The 19,553-nt window shown below is 38.9% G+C and overlaps 1 protein-coding gene and 1 non-coding gene across 3 annotated transcripts in view; both read right to left on the bottom strand.

The window, feature by feature from the left end:
* Positions 1 to 19,553, bottom strand: part of NEDD4 (NEDD4 E3 ubiquitin protein ligase) — a 168,020-nt gene that overhangs the window by 120,655 nt on the left and 27,812 nt on the right. For both annotated transcript variants that reach the window (XM_023228624.2, XM_023228625.2), the window contains exons 3-4: positions 6,277 to 6,355; positions 6,142 to 6,180 (exon numbers count right to left, since the gene is read on the bottom strand). In XM_023228624.2, coding sequence (XP_023084392.1) covers positions 6,142 to 6,180; positions 6,277 to 6,355 — 118 coding nt within the window. The remainder of the gene's footprint in view (positions 1 to 6,141; positions 6,181 to 6,276; positions 6,356 to 19,553) is intronic.
* LOC111553721 lies at positions 9,898 to 10,001 on the bottom strand. Its single transcript, XR_002735042.1, has one exon. It is a non-coding gene; the product is annotated as a small nucleolar RNA U13 (small nucleolar RNA).

Raw genomic sequence — 19,553 nt, 5'->3', positions numbered from 1 at the left:
ATAACAATATTAACCTTAAATGTAAATGGGCTAAATGCCCCAATTGAAAGACACAGACTGGCAAATTAGATAGAGTCAAGACCCATCAGTATGCTGTATTCAGGAGACCCATCTCATGTGCAGAGACACACATAGGCTCAAAATAAAGGGATGCAGGAAGATCTACCAGACAAATGGAAAGCAAAAAAAAAAAAAAAAAAAAAAAAAAAAAAGCAGGGGTTGCAATCCTAGTCTCTGATAAAACAGACTTTAAACCAACAAAGATCAAAAGAGACAAAGAAGGCCATTACATAATGGTAAAGGGATCAATTCAACAAGAAGAGCTAACTATCCTAAATATATATGCACCCAATACAGGGGCACCCAGATTCATAAAGCAAGTCTTTAGAGACCTACAAAGACTTAGACTCCCACACAATAACCGTGAGAGATTCACCTCAAATCAACAAAATACACGTTCTTCTTAGCACCACATCGCACTTATTCTAAAACTGACCACATAACTGGAAGTAAAGCAATCCTCAGCAAGTGTAAAAGAACAGATATCACAACAAACTGTCTCACAGACCATAGCACAATCAAATTGGAACTCGGGATTAAGAAACTCACCCCAATATGCACAAATACATGAAAACTGAACAACCTGCTCCTGAATGACTACTGGGTAAATAACTAAACGAAGGCAGAAATAAAGATGTTCTTTGAAACCAATGAGAACAAAGACATAACGTACCAGAATCTCTGGGACACATTTAAAGGAGTGTGTAGAGGGAAATGTATAGCACTAAATGCCCACGAGAGAAAGCAGGAAAGATCTAAAATCGACACCCTAGCATCACAATTAAAAGAACTAGAGAAGCAAGAGCAAACAAATTCAAAAGCTAGCAGAAGGCAAGAAATAATTAAGATCAGAGCAGAACTGAAGGAGATAGAGACACAAAAAAAATCCTTCAAAAACGCAGTGAATCCAGGAGCTGACTGCTAGCAAGACTAATAAAGAAGAAAATAGAGTAGAATCAAATAGACACAATAAAAAATGATAAAGGGGATATCACCACCGATCCCACAGAAATACAAACTACCATCAGCAAATACTATAAACACCTGCATGCAAATAAACTCGAAAATCTAGAAGAAATGGATAAATTCCTGGACACATACACCCTCCCAAGACTAAACCAGGAAGAAGTTGAATCTCTGAATAGACCAATAAGAGGCTCTGAAATTGAGGCAATAATTAATGGCCTACCAACCAAAAAAAGTCCAGGACCAGTTGGATTCACAGCTGAATTCTACCAGAGGTACAAAGAGGAGCTGGTACCATTACTTCTGAAACTATTCCCATCAATAGAAAAAGAGAGAATCCTCTCTAATTCATTTTATGAGGCCAGCATCATCCTGATACCAAAGCCTGGCAGAGACACAACAACAAAAAAGAGAATTTTAGACCAATATCCCTGATGAACATCGATGCCAATATCCTCAATAAAATACTGGCAAACCGAATCCAGCAGCACATCAAAAAGCTTTTCCACCATGATCAAGTGGGCTTCATCCAAGGGATGCAAAGATAGTTTAACATATGCAAATCAATAAAACATAATCCATCACATAAACAAAACCAATGAAAAAAACCACATGATTATCTCAATAGATGCAGAAAAGACCTTTGACAAAATTCAACAGCCTTTCATGCTAAAAAACTCTCAATAAACTAGGTATTGATGGGACATATCTCAAAATAATAAGAGCTATTTATGACAGACCCACAGCCAATATCATACTGAATGGACAAAAACTGGAAGCATTCCCTTTGAAAACCGGCAAAAGACACGGATGCCCTCTCTCACCACTCCTATTCAACATAGTGTTGGAAGTTCTGGCTAGGGCAATCAGGCAAGAGAAAGAAATCAAGGGTATTCAATTAGGAAAAGAGGAAGCCAAATTGTTCCTGTTTGCAGATGACATGATTGTATATTTAGAAAACCCCATTATCTCAGCCCAAAAGCTCCTTAAGCTGATAAGCAACTTCAGCAAAGTCTCAGGATACAAAATTAATGTGCAAAAATCACAAGCATTCTTATACATCAGTAACAGACAAACAGAGAGCCAAATCAGGAATGAACTTCCATTCACAATTGCTTCAAAGAGAATAAAATACCTAGGAATCCAACTTACAAGGGATGTAAAGGACCTCTTCAAGGAGAACTACAAACCACTGCTCAATGAAATAAAAGAGGACACAAACAAATGGAAGAACATACCATGCTCATGGATAGGAAGAATCAATATCGTGAAAATGGCCATACTGCCCAAGGTAATTTATAGATTCAATGCCATCCCCATTAAGCTAGCAATGAGTTTCTTCACAGAATTGGAAAAGACTGCTTTAAAGTTCATATGGAACCAAAAAAGAGCCCACATTGCCAAGACAATCCTAAGTCAAAAGAACAAAGCTGGAGACATCACGTTACCTGACTTCAAACTATACTACAAGGCTACAGTAACCAAAACAGCATGGTACTGGTACCAAAACAGAGATATAGACCAACGGAACAGAACAGAGTCCTCAGAAATAATACCACACATCTACAACCATCTGATCTTTGACAAACCTGAAAAAAACAAGAAATGGGGAAAGGATTCCCTAATTTAATAAATGGTGCTGGGAAAATTGGCTAGCCATAAGTAGAAAGCTGAAACTGGATCCTTTCCTTACTCCTTATACGAAAATTAATTCAAGATGGATTAGAGACTTAAATGTTAGACCTAATACCATAAAAACCCTAGAAGAAAACCTAGGTAATACCATTCAGGACATAGGCATGGGCAAGGACTTCATGTCTAAAACACCAAAAGCAATGGCAACAAAAGTCAAAATTGACAAATGGGATCTAATTAAACTAAAGAGCTTCTGCACAGCAAAAAAAACTACCATCAGAGTGAACAGGCCACCTATAGAATGGGAGAAAATTTTTGCAATCTACTCATCTGACAAAGGGCTAATATCCAGAACCTACAAAGAACTCAAACAAATTTACAAGAAAAAAACAAACAACCCCATCAAAAAGTTTCATTCTCTTAAAATATCTTCTAATTTCCACTGAGAATTTTTATCTGACCCATGAGCTACTTAGAAGTGTTTATCATCCAAATATTTGGGGATTTTCTAGATACCTTTTTGTTATTGATTCTTGCTTTCACTTCATTCTAGTCACAGACCATAATCTGCATGATTTCTATTCTTTTAAAATTGTTAGGGTTTGGGTTTTGGCCCAGATTACTCAGTAACTACTCTATGTGTACTTCAAAAGACTACATATTCTGCTACTGTTGGAATAGAGAGTCTATAGATGTCAATTAGGTAAAATCAACTTGATAGTGTTCTTCAGGACTTCCATATCACTACTAAATTTTTTTTTTCTACTTGTTCTACCAGTTACTGAGAAAAAGAAGAGTGCTAAATTCTCCACATAGGATAATTGCCCATTTCTCCTTTCAGTTCTATCATTTATTGCTTTGGGTATTTTAAAGCTTTGTCATTAGGTGCATAAGCAGTTAGAGCTGTTTCTGGCTTCTTCATGAATTTCCCCTTTTTATCATCATATAATGGTCCTTTTATGCCCAGTAATTGTTCTTATTCTAAGGTCTACTTTGTCTGACATTGATATGGCTACCTCAGTTTCTTTTGATTACTTTTGCATGGTATGTCTCTTTGCATCTTTTAAATTTTAACCATCTATTTCACTATATCTAAGTAGATTTCTTTTTTCCAGTTTTCTTGAGTTATAAATGACAAATAACGATTGTAAATATTCAAAGTATACATGTGATTTGATATATGTTTACTCTGTGAAATGATTACCATAATCAAATTAACACATCTGTCACCACACATAGTTACCTACCATTGTGTGTGTGTATAGTGAGACCACTTAAAATCTACTCTTAGTACATTTAGAGTGTACATACATTATTATTAACTATAGTCACCATGCTACATGTTAGATCTCAGAACTTACCTAGCTTACTACTAAAAGTCAGTATACTTTGACCAACATCCCCCCATTTCTCCTATTCCCCCCCAGCTTTATGGTTGTTTACACATCAGGTTAAGCCCAATATCCTGTTACTGTATCATGGCTCAAACTGGAAGTATCAATATGTTTTTTCTTTTAACTCTTGAAAAAACAGCAATAGCTGAATACATCTTTAATATGATAAATAATAAAAAGCTATTCATATTTAATGGAGACATGCTAGATGCATTCCCACTAAAATTGACACAAGACAAATATATATCCATTGTTATTATGACTAAACATTATTTAACATGGGCAAGCCAATAATATCAGAAAAAACATAAGAGGTAGAGAGAAAACTTTGAAATATATTGAAAATACATACATTTCTAAGAAAAATGTAACAAATTAAGTAAAATAAAACAAAATTATAAATAAATAAATAACTCAACAACTTGGGAATTCAAAAACACTCTCCTAAGCAACACTTGTGCCAAAACAGCAATCAAAACCAGACATTATCAAGCCTGGAATTTATTCTGGTGAAATAGTAAAAACAGAAATTTAGCTTCATTTTTCTTCGTATGACTATCCAATTGATTCAATATCATTTCTTCAAGAACCCAAAATTTCCTAACCGATTTAAAATGTTTTCATGGCCGGGCGCGGTGGCTCAAGCCTGTAATCCCAGCACTTTGGGAGGCTGAGACGGGTGGATCACGAGGTCAGGAGATCGAGACCATCCTGGCTAACACGGTGAAACCCCGTCTCTACTAAAAAGTACAAAAAACTAGCCGGGCGAGGTGGCGGGCGCCTGTAGTCCCAGCTACTCGGGAGGCTGAGGCAGGAGAATGGCATAAACCTGGGAGGCGGAGCTTGCAGTGAGCTGAGATCCGGCCACTGCACTCCAGCCTGGGCAACAGAGCAAGACTCAGTCTCAAAAAAAAAAAAAAAAATGTTTTCATGTCATACTACATACAGTGGGGAAAATCTTACTCCAAACCGAAAAAACAGAAGCAACTTAATTGGTGCCGTTGGCTGGATCTTCAGCAACAGCTTCCTTGCCCTTAGTGTCAGCAATTTCTTCCCTTCAAATTCACTTCATTAAAATTGAACAAAACAAAACAAACAAAATATCTTTAAACATGAAGTACGGAAGAACGGCTTCTGTTTTCCTTACTGAAATCAAGTATGGTACCATAGAAGCCTCCAGAGAGGCTGGTGCTTCAGGAATGATCTGCCATGTCAAATGCTGCGAAGAGCATGAGTAAGATGAGATGAGATGAACCTGGCAGCAGGGAAGTCACTGGGGACCTGAATAACAGCAGTTTCATTTGAGTGACGGGGATGTGAGTGAGAGTACAGTGGGTCAAGGAGCATCCTGGAGAAGCAGAAATGATGAGGGTAGACAACTCTCCCATGAATGTTCCTTATTCAGGTGAACAGAGAAACAAGTCAACAGCTAAAGGGGAAAATGGGGTCAAGGAAGAACATTTGAAGGATGATACAAGTGGGAATAATCCAGAGAGGGGAAATTCCTGAAATGCATCTCTACCACTGCTCTGCTAGGGTTTTGATTCTGGCAACAGTAAGGACTCTGATATTAAATAGGTACATAGAGACACTGTCAGTTTGAGGGTCCTACTGAGGAACTGGAAATAACTGCTGATTGGAGTTTGCTCCTGTGGTAAATGAGGCAGATGGGGTGGAAAGGCAGCAATGTGAATGACGTGTGGATAAAAAGAAATGTATTCACTTGATAGGCCCTAATCTGTTTAATAATAAACGACTGAGGAGACATAAATATAATTGGCATCATCTTTATGAGAAAACACTGAATCTGCTCAACTGGAATAAGACTACTGTACAGTCTCTAAATCAGTTTCACTAAATGAGATAATTCCAGTCTTTTACCTCTCCATTATTTTAAATTTATGTTTTTCATAAGACAAATGGTTCCAGGACTATGTCATCCTCAATTTCAATTCCTTTTACATTTTCACAATTTCAAGCAAATTCTGAGATACATCTTCAAATATTATAATTGAGAATTTATCATTCTAACCTCCTGAGAAAAAAACTTACTTTTCCACTTTAGTAAAATAAAATATATACTTACTCTGAATAATATTTCTTCATTCCACTTTGGATTCAAACTCTGAAAAATAATAAACATAGTATAACTAAATAATGTTTTGTCTTCTAAAAATAAAACAAAGTACATTAAAAACTTTTGAATATTGCTAAGTCTAACCTTTTTAATGGTTTTTGTTTGCACACTTGTAAGAACTCCATTCATTGGGTCATATAACGTCACTCTCACATAAGGATCACTGTTAGAAAAAAAAGAAAAAATTTTAATTATTGCTTACCCCAAGCTCAGATCACCCAGACTATAAAATTCACAGTTTTCCTTGTTAGTTATATCTACAATTATTTCCTGAATTTAAAAGTCAGAATTCTTAGGCAGGTAAGCAATTAAAGTAATTTTTGCATCTCGTTAAAAACCTGAAGTACCATTCAGGTTTAGAAAGAAATTAGAAAGAAAACCTTTTAATCACAGGCCTAATGATTATAACCTTCCTAGATTTTTAAAATTTTGTTTGATTTTTATTACATTCTTTCTTCTTTTGAGTTAAGATGGTTAATTCAATGATTCTAAGACTGGTTTTATAAGACCTCAGGTTGTCTCAAGTTATCTCATGGGTGTAAACTTTTCCAAACTAATCCAAACTATCCTTCCCCCAACTCCATTTCTTCATAGCACGTTACCTCTTAATTGGCCAAAATCAAAGGCACCAGAACACTCCCAACATATTGGTATTTATCAGAACCCATCCTTACCCCTAATCTAGTGAGTCAGGAGTCCTCTTGTTTTGAGTCTCATCCCCCTTATTCAGTTCTCTGAACTTTGGAGCCTTGCATCATCTGTTCTCATTGCTCTCTTTTACACCTTTGGCTTTTTCTTTGATCTAGGTTTCTCTAGGCATATAAATGTTTTTAAATTTCTCCTCCCCTTGACTTTCCCTCCCTTCTCCAGCAAAGCAAAATACATCTTTTTCTTCCATTCCCAGTCAAACCTTTTCAGAGAATAATCTTTAATAATAAAAACAAGAACACTTAGATAGCAATTACTCTGTGCCAGACACTGCTGTAAGCAGGTTTTGTATATTAATGCTTTTCTCTCTCTCTTTTTTTTTTTTTTTTGAGACAGAGTATTGCTCTGTTGCCCAGGCTGGAGTGCAGTGGTACAATCTCGGCTCACTGCAACCCCTGCCTTCTGGGTTCATGCCATTCTCCTGCCTCAGCCTCCCGAGTAGCTGGGATTACAGGCGCGCAACACCACGCCCGGCTAATTTTTGTATTTTTAGTAGAGACGGGGTTTCACCATGTTGGCCAGGATGGTCTCGAACTCCTGATCTCAGGTGACCCGCCTGCCTTGGCCTCCCAAAGTGCTAGGATTACAGACGTGAGCCACAGTGCCCAGCCCGTATATTAATTCTTTGAATTTCTATAACCACCTGTGAGGTAGGTACCATTCCTTTCTTTATTTCATACAGATCACACAGCTAGAAAGTGGACAGCCAGGATTGAAACTCCAGCACCTGGCTCCCGAGGCCATACTCTTTTCTGTTTGTTTGTTTGTTTGTTTGAGATGAAGCCTCACTCTGTAACCCAGGCTGGAGTGCAATGGCGTGATCTTGGCTCGCTGCAGCTTCTGCCTCCTGGGTTCAAGCTATTCTCCCGCCACAGCCTCTCAAGTAGCTGGGATTACAGGTACGCGCCACTGCACCCAGCTAATTTTTGTATTTTTAGTAGAGACACGGTTTTGCCATGTTGGCCAGGCTGGTCTCAAACTCTTGACCTCAGGTGGTCTACCCGCCTCAGCCTCACAAAGTGCTGGGATTACAGGCATGAGCCAACATGCCCGGCTTATACTCTCTTGCTCTGTCGCCAGGCTGGAGTGCAGTGGCACGATCTCGGCTCACTGCAACCTCCTTCTCCTGGGTTCAAGCAATTCTCCTGCCTCAGCCTCCCGAGTAGCTGGGACTACTGGCGCCTACCACCACTCCAGGTTAATGTTTTGTATTTTAAGTAGAGAGGGGGTTTCACCATGTTATCCGGGATGGTCTCGATTTCTTGACCTCATGACCCGCCTGCCTTGGCCTCCCAGCCTATACTCTTAACCACTATACCATACCACTGCCTTTACTTCATTTCCTTAATTCCTGTTATGCTTCAAAACCCTACAGTCTGGTTTCTGTCTCTTCCCTTGAGATCCATTCCTCTGAAAAGGCTCTTGTAAAGTCACCAATCTTGTTAAAGCAATCAACACTTTCCAGATACTTCTTTTTTTGGCCCTCTTTATGTTTTTAGATACTACTGACCATTTTCTCTTTGAAACATTCATTTCATTTCGCTTCTATGACACATCTCTTCCAGTGCTCCTCATACCACTCGAACTGTTCCTTCAGTGGCTTACTTAGGTTCCTCTTCTACTATCTGCCAGTTAAATACTGATATTCTCTAAGTATTGCCCCACCTCTCTGTTCTCTCTACATTTTCCCTTTCCAATCTTATCTACGGTTTTTTACAACTAACTAAATACTATTAAATATAAAAATACAAAATGTAAATGTAATTATATATCTATCCCTAATCTTACCATCCAGCTAGACAAATACACTTGAACAATACAAAGACACTGTCTGTTCAAGAGTTTTGCCTTTTTTTTTTTTTTTGAGATGGAGTTTCACTCTTGTTGCCTAGGCTGGAATGCAATGGCGCAATCTCGGCTCACAGCAACCTCCGCCTCCCGGGTTCAAGTGATTCTTTTGCCTCAGCCTCCACAGTAGCTGGGATTACAGGAATGCATCACCATGCCTGGTTAATTATTGTATTTTTAGTAGAGATGGCGTTTCTCCATGTTGGTCAGGCTGGTCTTGAACTCCCAACCTCAGGTGATCCGCCCACCTTGGCCTCCCAAAGTGCTGGAATTACACGTGTAAGCCACTGTGCCCAGTCAAGTTTTGCCCATTTTTAATTGGCCTTTTAATTATATTGAGTTGTAAGAGATTTCACATATAGAGGGGGTTAATGGCCTTTGTCAGATATCTTTGTTTCATTGTTTCTCTTGTGGTAAGAATATTTAACATGATCACTACCCTATTTATTTATGTATTTATTCATTCATTTCATTTCATTTTTTGAGACAGAGTCTTGTTCTGTTGCTCAGGCTGGAGTGCAGTGGTGCAATGTCAGCTCACTTGAAACCTCCGCCTCCTGGGCTCAAGCAATCCTTCCACCTCAGCCTCCCAAGTAGTGGGACTACAGGCGCACACCATCATGCCTGACTAATTGTTGTGCTTTTTTGTAGAAACAGGGTTTTTCACCAAGTTGCCTGAGATAGTCTCAAATTTGTAGGCTCAAGTGATCCACCTGCCTCAGCCTCCCAAAGTGGTGGGATTACAGGTGTCAGCCACTGCACCCGGCAGCTCTACCCTCTTACATTTTTAGTTGCACATACATTAATGTTAACTTTAGGCACAACATTGTACAGCAGATCTCTAGAGCTTATTCTTCCTGCTTGACTCAAGTTTAATGCCTGTTAATTATTAACTTTCATTTCTATTCACCCCTCTCCCCAACACAGCAACCAGCATTCCACTCTTTGATTCTATGAATTTGACTATTTTAGATATTTCATATAAATGGAAACATGAAGTATCCGTCTTTCTGGTCTTTCTGTGACTGTCTCATTTCAGTTAGCATAATATCCTGATTAATTTGTACAGTCACATATTGCAGAATCTCCTTCTTTTTAAAGGTTGAATAAACACTGTATGTATATACATTTCTTTTTTTTTTTTTTTCATGTGAGATTGGTAATCTGCCCATATTGTAACAAGCTTCAAGGGTGGCACATCTTACACATGTGCATGGACAGCCTGTCATGACACTTATAAACTACAGAAGGATCTAGACTACATTTTTTGTTTTTTTGTTTTTGAGACAGGGTCTTTCTCTGTCACCCAGGCTGGAGTGAGGTGGCACGAACACGGCTCACTGCAGCCTCAACTTCCTGGGCTCAAGTGATCCTCCCACCTCAGCCTCCTGAGTAGCTGGGACCACAGGCATGCATCACCACACCTGGCTAAGTTTTAAAATTTTTTTTGTAGAGACAAGGTCTCATCACCAGGCTGGTCTCGAACTCCTGGGCTCAAGTGATCCTCCCACCTTGGCCTTCCAAAGTGCTGAGATTACAGGTGTGAGCCACCATGTCCAGCCCACATTTTTTTTTTTTAATGTTTTTAATTTTTGTGGGTACATAGTAGGTGTATGTGTTTATGGGGTACATGAGATTATCCATTCATTTGACGATGGACTTTTAGGTTGTTTCCAGATATATGTCTGAAGATACTTTTTCCCAATCTATGGCTTGCATTTTCCATAACCGTGTTTCTTAAAGAAGAAAAGTTTTAATGTGTTGAAGTTCCTTTCAAGGCAGTTTTCTTTTATGGCTCATCCTTTTTGGTACTGTTCACGAAAACTTTGTGTAACCCAATAGAGCAAAGATTTTTTTTTCCTGTGTGTTCCTATAGAAGTTTCATCATTATAGCTCATCCTAATTTTCTGTATGATGTGTGGTAAGGGCCAAGATTCATTTCATTCTATACAGACCAGTTGTTCTAGTACGGTGTACTGAAAGACTACACTTTCCCTTGAATTACCTCAGCATTTTTTGTTAAACAGGAACTGATCATATATATGTGTATATATTCTCTCTCTCGCTCTCTCACATACACACACGTGCATGTATTTCTACACTCTCTATTCCATTGAACAATATATCTATTCTCATGCCATTGCCACTCTGTCGTATTATAACTGTGTAGCAGGTCTTGAAATGAGGTAACGTTAAGTCTTCCAATTTTGTTCTTTCTTGCAATTGTTTTGGCTATTCTATGTGCCTTGACTTTCCATATAAATATTGAAATCATCTTATCAATGTCTCTGAAAAAACTTGCTGAGATTTTTATTGGGATTGTGCCAAATCTAATCAATTTGGAGAAAAATGCCACCCTAACACTATTGAGTCTTCTAATTAAAACAGCATATGTATCCAATGATTTATGTGGTCTTTGATTTCTCTCAGCACTGTTCTATAGTTTTCAGTGTACATTTCTCACAAATCTTTTGCTACATTTATTTCTAAATATTTAACATTTACATGATTGTAAACACATTTTTAAATTTTATTTTCCAATTGCTCAATGATAGGATACAGAAATATAACTGATTTTGGGTACACTGACTTTGCATTTTGTGGCAGTGTTAAATTCACTTATTAGTTCTTCCAGTAGCTTTTTCTGTAGATTCCTTGGGGCTTTCTACCTACAAACCCTGTTGTCTGCAAATAAAGACAGTTTTACTTCTTCCTTTTTGACCGGTTATGATTTTTTTTCTTTGCCGTACTACATGGCTAAAATACATAGTACAATGTTGGACAGAACATGTAAGCAGACAACTTTGCCTTATTCCTGAGATAGAGAGCCTTCAAACTGCCACCATTAAGTAGGTGGTTAGCTACTGGGTTTTTTCATAGATTCCCTTGATGAGGTTTAGCACATTTCCATCTATTCCTAGTTTGCAGAGAGTTTCTATTATCAATGGGTGCTGAACTTTGTCAGTTGTGTTTTCTGCTTTTATTAAGATGACTGTCTTCTCAGTGTGGCGATTCCTCAAGGATCTAGAACTAGAAATACCATTTGACCTAGTCATCCCATTACTGGGTATATACCCAAAGGATTATAAATCATGCTGCTATAAAGACGCATGTACACGTATGTTTATTGTGGCACTATTCACAATAGCAAAGACTTGGAACCAACCCAAATGTCCATCAATGATAGACTGGATTAAGAAAATGTGGCACATATACATCATGGAATACTATGCAGCCATAAAAAAGGATGAGTTCATGTCCTTTGTAGGGACATGGGTGAAGCTGGAAACCATCATTCTGAGCAAACTATCACAAGGACAGAAAACTAAACACCATATGTTCTCACTCATAGGTGGGAACTGAATAATGAGAACACTTGGACACAGGGTGGGGAACATCACACCCTGGGGCCTGTCATGGTGTGGGGGGAGGGCGGAGGGATAGCATCAGGAGATATACCTAATGTAAATGACGAGTTGATGGTTGCAGCACACCAACATGGCACATGTATATATATGTAACAAACTTGCACATTGTGCACATGTACCCTAGAACTTAAAGTATAATTTTTTTTTTTTTGAGACGGACTCTCTCTGCCGCCCAGGCTGGAGTGCAGTGGCTGGATCTCAGCTCACTGCAAGCTCCGCCTCCCGGGTTTACGCCATTCTCCTGCCGCAGCCCCCCGAGTAGCTAGGACTACAGGCGCCCGCCACCTCGCCCGGCTACTTTTTTTTGTATTTTTTAGTAGAGACGGGGTTTCACCGTGTTAGCCAGGATGGTCTCGATCTCCTGACCTCGTGATCCGCCCGTCTCGGCCTCCCCAAGTGCTGGGATTACAGGCTTGAGCCACCGTACCCGGCCTACTTAAAGTATAATTTTTAAAAAAAGAAAAAAAAAGATGACTGTCTTCTTTTATTCTATTAATATAGTGTATTACATCAGTTAACTTTCAGACGTTAAACTACCTTTGTATTTTATGTTAGTTTGCTGAAAGATTTTATCATGACTGGTGTTAGATTTTGTCAAAGGCACATTCCATGCCAAGCAAAATGACCATGTGTTTTTTCTGCTTTACTGTATGAATACGATGAATTGCATTGATAAATTTTTTAATGTTGAACAAACCTTGCATTCCTAGGAAAAATCCTACCTGGTGACATATAGATACATAATGTTGAATTTCATTTTTGCATCTGCGTTGAAGGATATTGGTTTTAAGTTTTCTTGTGATGTCTGTGTCTTGTTTGGGGATCAAGATAATACTAGTCTAATAAAATGAGTAGGGAAATACCCTCCATTTTCTTAATGCATTTGTGTAGAATTTGTATTATTTATTCCTTAAATGTCTGATAGCTGTATGCAGTGATACCATGTGGGCCTGCAGTTTTCTTTGCAGGAAGGACAAATTCAGTTCCTTTAATTAACAACAAATTCAATTTCTTTTAACAACAAATTCAATTTCTTTCCATAATAAACATCTATTAAAGTTTTGTATTTGTTCTGTGGCTAGTTCTGTAATCCGTGTCTTTTAAGACTATTATCTAGTTCATCTAAGTTGTGTGTACTTCTTTATTGATATGAAATTGTACAAAATATTTTCTTTTTATCTTTTTCATTTCCACAGGATCTATAGCAATGCCCCAGTTTTCATTCTAATTACCAGTAATTAGTGCCTTCTCTCTAACTCTTGATCATTCTAGATAGATTTAAAACTTTAATTGATCTCTTCAAATAACAAGCTTTTGATTAGAGTAATTTTTTTTCTATCATTGTCCATTTTCTCTTTTATTGATTTTGGCCCTTGTCTTTATTATTTCTTCTCTCTACTTATTTTAGAATTAATTTGCTCTTTTTTTTCTAATTTATTAAGGTCAGAACTCAAAACATTCATTTATATCTTGCTCCTTTTCTAAGTTAAGGAGTTTAAACACATAAACTTCCCTCTGAATATAACTTCAGCTGCATTCCACAATTGTGATATTGCTTTATTTTCATTTTCATTCAGTTCAAAATGTTGTCTTTGACATATAGATTATTTAGAAGTACGCTAATTAAATTCCAAATATTTGTAGTTTTTCTAGATTTTAATATTATTGGTTTCCAATTGAATTCCATTGTTCTCAAAGAACATCCTCTATATGATTTCAATCTTTTGAAAATTTCTGAAACTTGTTCTATGGACCTACACATGGTCTATGCTGGTTAATGTACCATGCACATTTCAAAAGAATGTGGTTTATTGTTTTAAGGCCCAGTATATTGTGGCAGACAGACACTAGGGCGGCTCCTATTATCCCCACCTCCTAATATTCATGCTCTTTGTGTTCCTCTCCTCTTAAGCATGGGACGGAGCTATATATTCTAACCAGTAGATTGTGACAAAAGTGACAAAAAGTATGTGATTACATTACATAAGATTGTAACCCACCTTGCTAGGAGACTCTTGCTAGCTTTGAAGAAGCAAACTGCCAGCTTGTGAGCTGCTGAATGGCAAGAAGCTGAGACGGCCTCCAGCTGACAGCTAGCAAGAAATGGAAACGCTCAGACTGGCAGCCTGCAAGGAACTGAATGCCACCAGCAACCACATTAGCTTGGAAGTGAATCCTTCCCTAAGCAAGCCTCAGCTAAGACCACAGCCCTACCAACACCTTAATGATAGCTAAAGTGAATTCCTATAATTTTATGTTGCCTCAGCATCCGTACTGAATGTTAAGTTGGACATTTTTATGCCAGAAGCAGGTCTTAGTAACCCTTAGCACAGTTTCCAGTTCTCTACCTCCTCTCGGCTCCTCAATGTGGTCAAGCAGATAACTACCTTACACAACTGCCTCCTGGTAACCACCTCCCTAAGAAGCAACCAGATTCAACCTACTTGACTTGCTCCACTGACCCCATACCCACAAGGACTGCAGAAATATGCCACAGTAACCACCTCTCCGTGATGGTTAATACTGAGTGTCAACTTCATTAGACTGAAGGATGCAAAGTATTCTTCCTGGGTGTGTCTGTGAGGGTGTTGCCAAAGGAGATTAACATTTGAATCAGTGGACTGGGAGAGGCAGACGCACCCTCAATCTGAGTGGGCACTGTCTAATCAGCTGCCAGGGCAGCTAGAATAAAGCAGGCAGAACATGGAAGGATTTGACTTGCTGAGTCTTCCGGCCTTCATCTTTTTCCCATGCTGGATGCTTCCTGCCCTCGAACATCAGACTCCAAGTTCTTCAGCTTTTGGACTCTTGGACTTACACCAGTGACATGCTAGGGGCCTCTTATACCTTCGGCCACAGACTGAAGGCTGCATTGTTGGCTTCCTATTTTTGAGGTTTTGGGACTCGGACTGGCTTCCTTGCTCCGCAGCTTGCAGATGGCCTACAGTGGGACTTCACTTTGTGATCATGTGAGTCAATTCTCCTACTAAATTCCCCTTCATATACACATCTATCCTATTAGTTCTGTCCCCCTAAAGAACCGTAATACAGATTTCTCAGACACAGAATGACTCCATGAAATCTGTGCCTGCTTGCTCTAAACCCACCAATGACAGCTCCCTGAGGGAAACCTGCTTGGAAAATGCCCTGGATCCCAATAAAAGCCTCAGCCCACAGGTCCCTTGCACTCTTTCTCCTGTTCCCCAACCACTAGTTGACTGTGCATGTCCTGGATGGCTCCCTACTTCCTGTTGGCCCTGGAAGGCATGCTGCCCTCTTCTCTCTGGCATCTGTTAAGTAATACACCGCTGTTATTTCGTGTGTTTTGTTGAGCTGCCTCCTGTGTCTCACCTGACTGATATACTCGACCCTAACTTCTTTGTCAGGATTCTCCTAGAGAGTGGCTATCTGCTATTTTGGTAGGAATAAACTGGACACAGACAAGAGCTCTAAGAGCATCCGCCAGGATATGCAAGTGTGCTGTGAGAGGGACATCTGGTCATAGGTAAGACACTTAGGCATGAGGGCACTTGCCAGGATAAAGAAATACCCATGAAAGGCACATTGTAAACATCTATGTCCAAATTCCTAGAGTCTCATCAGGGCAGGGCTAGAGTTTACAGCCACTCGCATGTGAGAGACTTCAAGACAGAAAAATTAGGAAAAATCAGAAAAAAAAAAATACAAAAGCAGCTTTGCAAGACCCTGTAGCAGAGCACCCAGTTAAACAATGCAGGAACTTCTGAACCACAGAAATTGTGAGATAATAAATGTACGTTCTTTTAAGTAACCAAATTTGTGGTATTATTATTATTATTATTATTATCATTATTATTATTATTATCATTTGAGACGGAGTCTCACTCTGTTACCCAAGCTGGAGTGCAGTGGCGCCATCTTGCCTCACTGTAACCTCCGCCTCCCAGGTTCATATCATTCTCCTGCCTCAGTCTCCCAAGTAGCTGGGACTACAGGGGCCGCCCACCATCACGCCCGGATAATTTTTTGTATTTTTAGTAGAGACGGGTTTCACCGTGTTAGCCAGGATGGTCTCGATCTACTGACCTTGTGATCCGCCCGCCTCGGCCTCCCAAAGTGCTGGGATTACAGGCGTGAGCCACCGCGCCCGGCCAGTTTGTGGTAATATTATTATGCAGCAATAAACTAATACAGCCCATATGTGGTCTACGCTAGCGAATGTACCACGTACACTTGAAAAGAATGTACACTTGAAAAGAAAGTTGTTAGAAATAGTGTTCTTTAGGTCAAAGTTGTTCATAATATTGTTCAAATTTACATTTTTGATTTTTTAATTTAGTTGTTTTATCAACTGCTGAAAGAGAAGTGTTAATGCCTCCAACTATGATGGCGGGAGTTTTAAAAATTTCCCCTTTAATTCCGTCAAATTTTGATTCATATTTTTCTAAGTTATTTTAGCAGTCACACATACATTTATGATTGCTATATATTCTTGATTGACTTTATTCTTTATCATCACAAAATGTTTGAAAATGTTTGTGTTTAAATCTATTCTACCAGATACTAATATATCCACTTCAGTCTTTTTATGCTTACTCTTTGCATGGCATATCTTTTTGCTTCCACTTTCTTTCAACTTAGCTATGTCTTTATATTTTAAGTGCATCTCGTAAGACAGTATATAGTTGGGTCTTGTTTTGTAATCTATCCTAATAACCTCTGTCTCATATTTATTTTAATCCATTAATGTTCCTTGTAATTATTGATATGATTAGATTTAGGTCTACCAGGTTTATTGTTTGTTTTCCATTGTTCCTGCCCTTTACATTGTTTTTTTGTTTTTGAGATGGAGTTTCACTCTTGTCACCTAGGCTGAAGTGCAGTGGCATAATCTTGGTTCACTGCAACCTCCACCTCCCAGGTTCAAGCAATTCTCCTGCCTCAGCCTCCTGAGTAGCTGGGATTACAGATGCCCGCCACCACACCCAGCTAATTTTTGTATTTTTAGTAGAGACAGGGTTTCACCATGTTGCCCAGGCTACTCTCGAACTCCTGACCTCAGGTGATCCACCCGCCTTAGCCTCCCAAAGTGTTGGGATTACAAACGTGAGCCATTGCACCCAGCCTCTTTTACTTTTTTGGATCATTTGTTCCTCCTTTTCTGGCTTTTTTTTTTTTTTTTTTTTTAATGGTTTAGTTATTTTGCCCAGGCTGGAGTGCAATGGTGTGATCTTGGCTCACTGCAACCTCCGCCTACCAGCTTCAACTGATTCTCCTGCCTCAGCCTCCTCATTAGCAGAGATTACAGGCATGGGCCACCACACCCAGCTAATTTTGTGTCTTAGTATAGATGGGATTTCACCATGTTGGCCAGGCTGGTCTCAAACTCCTGTCCTCAGGTGATCCACCCGCCTCAGCCTCCCAAAGTGCTAGGATTACAAGTGTGAGCTACCACAACTGGCCTCGTTTACTTTTTTTGATCATTTGTTTCTCCTTTTCTGGCTTTTTTTTTTTTTTTTTTTCCTGGAGACAGGGTCTCACTCTGTCACCTAGGCTGGAGTATAGTGGCAAAAAAATCACGGCTCATTGGAGCCTTGACCTCCTGGGCTCCAGTGATCCTCCAACCTCAGCCTCCTTTGTAGCTGGGACCACAGGTGCATACAAACACACCTGGCTAATTTTTTGACTTTCTGTAGTGACAGGGTCCCACTTTGTTGCCCAGGCTGGTCTTGAACCCCTGGGCTCAAGTTCCTGGCTTTTTTGTTTATTTAGTTTTTCAACAACTTCATTTTAAAACTTCTACTGTTTTTTATCTATAACGTTTTGCACTATTTTTTATTGGTTTCTCTGGATATTACACTACACATCAGTAATCTTTTATTCAACTTATACTTAGTATTATACCATTCTACCAAATAGGTCCATAATTTACACCTGCTCCATCCTTTATGTCATAGTTGTTATATGTATTCCATCAGCAATATAAATCCTACAACACAATGTTTTAGGTTGTGATTTCAATAGGCATATGTTTTATTTTAAAAAGATATGATAAAAGGAAAACACGTTTTGTATATTCTCAGATATTTACTATTTTTGATGCTCTTTATTCCTTTCTGAGGACCTGAGTGTCTATCTGGTTTCAATTTTCTTCAGCTGAAAGGATTTTCTTTAAGATCTCTTACAGTGTAGGTCTGCCAATGATGAATTCTCTAGTTGTCTTTTTTTGGAAAATGTTAATTTGTCATCTTCCTTAAAGGATATTTTCACTGAATATAAAATTATGGATTGATGGTTGTTATTTTATTGTTCCATTTTCTCCTGGTCTCTATTGTTATGGGTAGGAAGTCAGTAATTAATTGACCTGTAGTTCCCCCATATACAAAGGGTCATATTTTTCTCTTTTTGTCAAGATTTTTCTCTTTATACCTGGCTTTCAACAGTTTGACTATCATACACATCATTGTGTTCTTGGTGTTTATTATCCTGCTTGGCGTTTTTCAATACTATGTGAATTTAATCAAATTTGGAAAAAAAAACTTGGCCAATATTTATCCAAAAAATATTTTGCCTTCTTCATTCCCCTCCCCTTTCTGTGTTAGACTGTAAGATATTACATAACGATATCCATGTTAGACTTTTATATATTATCTAACAAATCCCCAAGGCTGTGTTTTTTTGTTTTTTGTTTTTTACCTCCAATGTTTGTCTCTCTCGTCTCTCTCATCCTCCAACTGGGTAACGATTTCTACTGATCTATCTTTAAGTTCAGTTAATCTTTCCTCTTCTCCATTTGGCTGATAAATCTACCCAACAATTTTAATTTTAAATGCTGTTTTTTCACTCTTGGAATTTGCATTTGTTTATGATTTCCATTTCATTTCATATTTTTTAAATTTATTGTGGGCATATTTTCTTTTCCCTACTGACAATGCCTTCCATTTTCCTGGTTCTTTCAGATAAGTAATTTTGCATTATATTCTGGACACATATTATAAATGGTTTTTTGGGGGGATTTTTTTGTTTGTTTTTTTTTTTGTTTTTTGAGACGGAGTCTCGCTGTTGCCCAGGCTGGAGTGCTGTGGCGCGATCTCGGCTCACTGCAAGCTCCGCCTCCTGGGTTCACGCCATTCTCCTGCCTCAGCCTCCCGAGTTGCTGGGACTACAGGCGCCCGCCACCACGCCCAGCTAATTTTTTGTATTTTTAGTACAGACGCGGTTTCACCGTGTTAGCCAGGAAGGTCTCGATCTCCTGACCTTGTGATCCACCCGCCTCAGCCTCCCAAAGTGCTGGGATTACAGGCGTGAGCCACCGTGCCCGGCCAACATATATTATAAATGTTAAGTTTTGGAGACTGAATTTTGCTGCTGCTGCCGTGTGTGTGTGTGTGTGTGTGT

This window comes from Piliocolobus tephrosceles, chromosome 6, assembly GCF_002776525.5.
Source record: "Piliocolobus tephrosceles isolate RC106 chromosome 6, ASM277652v3, whole genome shotgun sequence".
Classification (NCBI taxonomy): Eukaryota; Metazoa; Chordata; class Mammalia; order Primates; family Cercopithecidae; genus Piliocolobus; species Piliocolobus tephrosceles.
This window is presented reverse-complemented; position numbering and strand designations above follow the sequence as displayed.